The 5,000-nt window shown below is 35.9% G+C and overlaps 1 protein-coding gene across 1 annotated transcript in view; it reads right to left on the bottom strand.

The window, feature by feature from the left end:
* The window catches only part of LOC138008293 (protein ERGIC-53-like), a 30,992-nt gene that overhangs the window by 9,453 nt on the left and 16,539 nt on the right, over positions 1-5,000 (bottom strand). Inside the window, exons 9-11 of the mRNA XM_068855586.1 lie at positions 1,550-1,638; positions 852-897; positions 39-109 (exon numbers count right to left, since the gene is read on the bottom strand). Coding sequence (XP_068711687.1) covers positions 39-109; positions 852-897; positions 1,550-1,638 — 206 coding nt within the window. The remainder of the gene's footprint in view (positions 1-38; positions 110-851; positions 898-1,549; positions 1,639-5,000) is intronic.

Genomic DNA, 5,000 nt, shown 5'->3' with positions numbered 1-5,000 from the left:
ATTGACTACCGGTATTTCTTCTTTCTTTCTTTCCTTACCCTATCATTTGGTGAATTGCATTCTGACCTTCATATACCAGGCGAACATCACGCTCATACGCATTTTCATACTACAGAGATAAAAAACAATAAATATCAATGCTATGGAATAACTGCAAAAAAGTCTATCATTGATGTAAGCAACTTACCTTCCTTTATGACCCTGAGTGAGGCTTACAATTATAGTTTTGCAAAACATTCTTTTGTTCTGGCATAAGGTACAGCCTCAAATGCAATACCAAATACTTGAAGCATCGCTGCACATCCAAAACTTGGTTAGACAGCTGCATTGTATATTACATGCATTTTAATCAAATGGCTGTACGGACATTTATTAAAATATTAAGGGTTGACAGACAGCTGTGTGCAGGCACAATGCACTACCATTTGGGTATATTTTCTATTTTTACTTTTTACTGTCCATTGTCAGTACCATTAAAAAGTAATGCACATCTGACAAGGATTTACCTAATATTTTCAGTATGTCTTAACACAAATCTGTCAGTGTGTACCTGGTGTGCACATCCATCACACCATGGACTGAAACATGAAGAAAATTACACCTGTTATGCCCAGGAGGGGGAATTTAACAGCATGTGTAATAGCAACAGTAAAATACAACATTATTAGAGGCAAACCAGTCTGGGTTTCTTGGAGAAAGCTGCAAAAAGAAATACCGGTATTTTCAATGCTCAATTTTAAGAGAAGGCAACAATAACTTTAAATTATTGAAGTGTTGTATTAGCATTGAAATAATAATTATTATAATAAAAATTATGTCTTTAGGGATAAACAGTCCATCACAGTTCATACCTGTGTTTCTGTCTGTTTTGTTTTGTCAGGATGAGCTGTTTTGAACCTGAAACAAGATAAAAACAAAACAATTTTATAACTTATCATCGAGAGTCTTTTTTTAAGCATAAGCTTTTGATTCCATCAGGAAATTGCTGTCAAGTGATGGAGTCAGATCTTCTGTTATGTGATTAACTGGATTTTGAAAATAATGTGTGATAATGGGGATCATGGGGAGTGAGTATCTGATATTCCAGTTTATTGATACATGTATATAGCCTTTCACATGTCTCAGTGGATTGTCTCCAGTGTCAGAATTATACACAACAAAAAAAACTGATTTTGTAAAAATATTTCAGGCATCCCTCTCAGTAATATAGATTCTGAGAAGATTCTGAGCCAAACAAAGTCAAAACATTTGTCAAACTTGGATTAAAGATTGCAATGTTCCAATCTCTTTGGACCTGGCCCTCGTCATAAATCACCATGCAGAGAATAACACTATTGTTTGGATATGGCTTATCTGTTGGATATTGATTTACATGATAGGCAGTTACTGTCATCAACCTTTAGAGCAAATACTGTAAGAGATCAAGGCAATAATTTTGACATGAAGAGCTACAGTACAATGAGTAAACTGCTAAGCAAGTTAATTGTTGAGGGCCAACAAAGACATATTGCTCGCCATCAGTGGCAACACATAAATCAAATTATCTTACTCTTCTCTCTGTTGCTCTAGTTTCTTTTGATATTCTTCGTACTGCTCAGCTAGTTTCTTCTGTTCTTCCTCACTCATCCCTGGTTCACCCTGATAATTAAACAATATTCAATAGTAAATATTGATATTTTATTAATAGAGGGTAAACAACTTTGAAAGTGGATTAACATTAACATTCAAAATGTGCCTTGGTATTGAATGACATGCTTTCTGAAAAACCTGTCTCACTAGTCAATAATCTTTTGCAGAAATGGTGCAAACCCACCCTGTCTCACTCTGTATGATTTGATCAACCCTATGAATTCATTAGCTCAATTCGTTTTCAAATTTGCCTTGAGCTGGAAGTTGTTGAAGTAAACTAGACGCTCCATAAGCGTACACTGGGTTGCCCATGGTATGTCTTACTCAAAAACCTGTTAGGCTAAAACAGAAGGGACTGAGTTGGGTGGTATTAAACTGCAGCGTTCCAGGAAATTTTTTCAAGTCGGGGGTCATTAAGACAATTTAAGGGGTCACCCAGAAGTTGTACAAGCACAGGCCCTTTTGGCTCACACATTCATACGATGAAACAGATCCTTTTTTGAGGTCATAAACCTGGATACCGCCTATTAATCATTTGTCAGAAAGAAGAAATTCCTGTCATCTTTAGAAAAAATAAAGACACATTGCTTACGTGTGGTAGTGAAGTAACACAGCGCTTTATTCCATATTGTCAACTGAGCTGCATTTTGTCTTCCCGGAGATTCAAGTTGTCTTTGCGTAATATGTAGCTCTGACAGTACACAGTATTCTTTTGGTATTGTATATTATTGTAATAGGTAAATAGCCCCCTGAGAAGACATGTGGTTACTAGCAAAGTACTGAACCCAGAAAGATTGAAGAAAATGATCATTTTCAAGTTCCCTCACAACTTCTTTTCACCACAAGTTTAAGCATGCACTCTGAGCATCTGACAGCTTTGTAATACAAAAGTTCAGTAAAGTTACTCCTGTCCGGCGGGGTTAGTATCTGGATGGGTGACTTAAAAAATATACCACTTTGTAACAGAAGCATAGGACCGAAAATCTATATTAATGCGAACAAATGCGAACTAAGCAAGGTACAGATTTTGTTAGCTTGCTTTATGCATAACAAATATTGATGCAAAAGTAAAGAAATATTGATACACAGTTTTTAGGAAGAGCAGAAGGAAGTTTTCAGGATGGTCGACCGAAAATAAAACATTTTGCCATCGGTAACAAAATTTACGACATGAAAACAACATTAATTTTGAACCGCGAAGATAAAAAGTTACAATCAGCGTCAAACATTTTGGGAGATTTTTGCTACGTTCAATTTTGTTATTGTACTTTTGGCTGCACAAGTAAATCACAAAATCGAAAGTGACATCGAATTCAGCGGGCGCCGTGATCAAGTTACCATGGTGTGTTTACTCGCGAAACAGTGAAGCATCTGTGTCAAATGATTTCAAGATACAAGGTTTTTGTTTATGTTAGTTTTCTTTTTCTGTCAAGTGTTGTAAAGTTTGACAAGAGATGTGTTAATTCAACACAAAGATCACAATCGTCCAACTCTTGAGGTTGACCATTGTTTCTGCAAAGTCAAAAATTTACTCTCCAAGATGAGGTTATTTATCACCAGGTAATTCTATCATTTTGGAAATGGCAGCTACTTTATTATTATTATTATTATTATTATTATTTTGCTGATTTTGGGGCTCATTTTGTTGAAACTCAAGCATGCTTCCAACAAACCTGTTTATTTTTGTGAACCTTTTCTGCTTACAGAGCACTACCACAAAAATCCTCCCGTATCACTTTTCAACCCAGGTATGCAAATTCACAAAGGGTGGAAATATCACAAAACCTTTTCCAGCCAAAAAGTTATTGAAACAAACAACATATTTGCTATTAGAGGCAAAAAAACCTTTCCTATTTCAATTGCGTGCATGCAAACAAGAGACACAATCCATGCCACAAAACATACATGTATGCAATTAAATAAATTTCTGACAGTTCACATCTTTTCACATCTTTTCGAAAGAACCTTGACCGTAAATAATGAAGCACAAAAGAGACAACAAACTTTCATTCAAATAACTCTTCAGTGTCACATTTCCATCTTTTTTTTACCTTTGCAGAGTTGAGTACAAAATAAATGTAAATTGCCAGACAACTAAGATGTGACTTGAGTAAACACTGTGATGCATTCAAGGTGTTCGATTCCTTCAATGTTTGTTAAATCCATAAAAAATTTCCCATTTGATTTCAGTGTTTTATATAATACCAAGTTAGTAAAAGATTAGAAACAAAGCTAACTCATGGTTCGTACAACTTCAAACAAACAAAATTCAAGGACTTTTCAAGGACTTTTCAAGGACAAAAACTAGTTTTCAAGGACTCAGTTTTATTCACTAAATCGACATTCTTGGTACCCCTTTTAACACTTAAAACACTCAATTGACTCATAACCTATTTACGGTATGTAAATAATTCAGCCATGGTTGATGACGTTAGTCTCTGAAACAACATTTTGGAAAGTGAGGTACAGAAATAATTTTAGTTCAACAAAAATGATACCAAAATGTTTCAGCAGCGTTTTAGAGCTTCCAACTTTCCATTTAGTTTGTCCTCAACGTCTTGCAGTTGAAGAGTCTTATCTTTGGCTGCCTTTCTAAGAGCATTGGACTTAGTGACAAGAGTCATCTGCCCAGTTTCTGCAGCTTTGACACTGAAATAATCTGCTGACTGTTGACTGAGCATCTGCTGCTGACGGTGGCGGAGGAACAAAAAATTCGTTGTTATTCACTTCCGCACAACTAGGGCCAGATTCCGAGCTTTGATCAAAACTTGAACTAGCTCCTTTACATGAAAATGTAGCCATTAGCACACATTGAGTGGAACTTGAAGTTGCACCAGCGTTCCTTTTGTGTTTCTCGCCCTTCATATGAGACTTCAAGGCGCTTTCTCCCATGCACTCAATGTCTATCACTTTGTTACAAACATGGCCTTGTGTTTATCGCCTTTAAATTGTTTTACCCATCTAAACTTCGCATCACTTAACCATTTACGATTGAATACACATTTGCCCATCGCTCATTTAATTTGCAAATGAAGGGAAAGCAAAAAATTTTCCCTAAACTAGACACCATTGATCACGAAGCCCCTGAAAACAAACACATGTGGCGGACAACCCCACATTTAGAGGCCTGGTTCAACGCGCATGAAATTGAGGCAAAGATGAAATTTCGCTTCATGTACACGCTCACGTGTCACACCGACCATTAATTTTCCTGCATGTATTTCCGTCGCTATGACATGAAAATATTAGATATTAGCAGTCAATGGACAAATTTTCTCAGAATTTAACTTTTCAGAAAAGTGATGGCATAAACAAATTACTAACTAAAATTTCTATGACTTTTCAAGACCTAATAAAGAAATCAAGTACTT

Source organism: Montipora foliosa, chromosome 6 (genome assembly GCF_036669935.1).
Source record: "Montipora foliosa isolate CH-2021 chromosome 6, ASM3666993v2, whole genome shotgun sequence".
Classification (NCBI taxonomy): domain Eukaryota; kingdom Metazoa; phylum Cnidaria; class Anthozoa; order Scleractinia; family Acroporidae; genus Montipora; species Montipora foliosa.
Note: the sequence above shows the minus strand (reverse complement) of the source record. Positions and strands in the feature narration are given on the sequence as shown.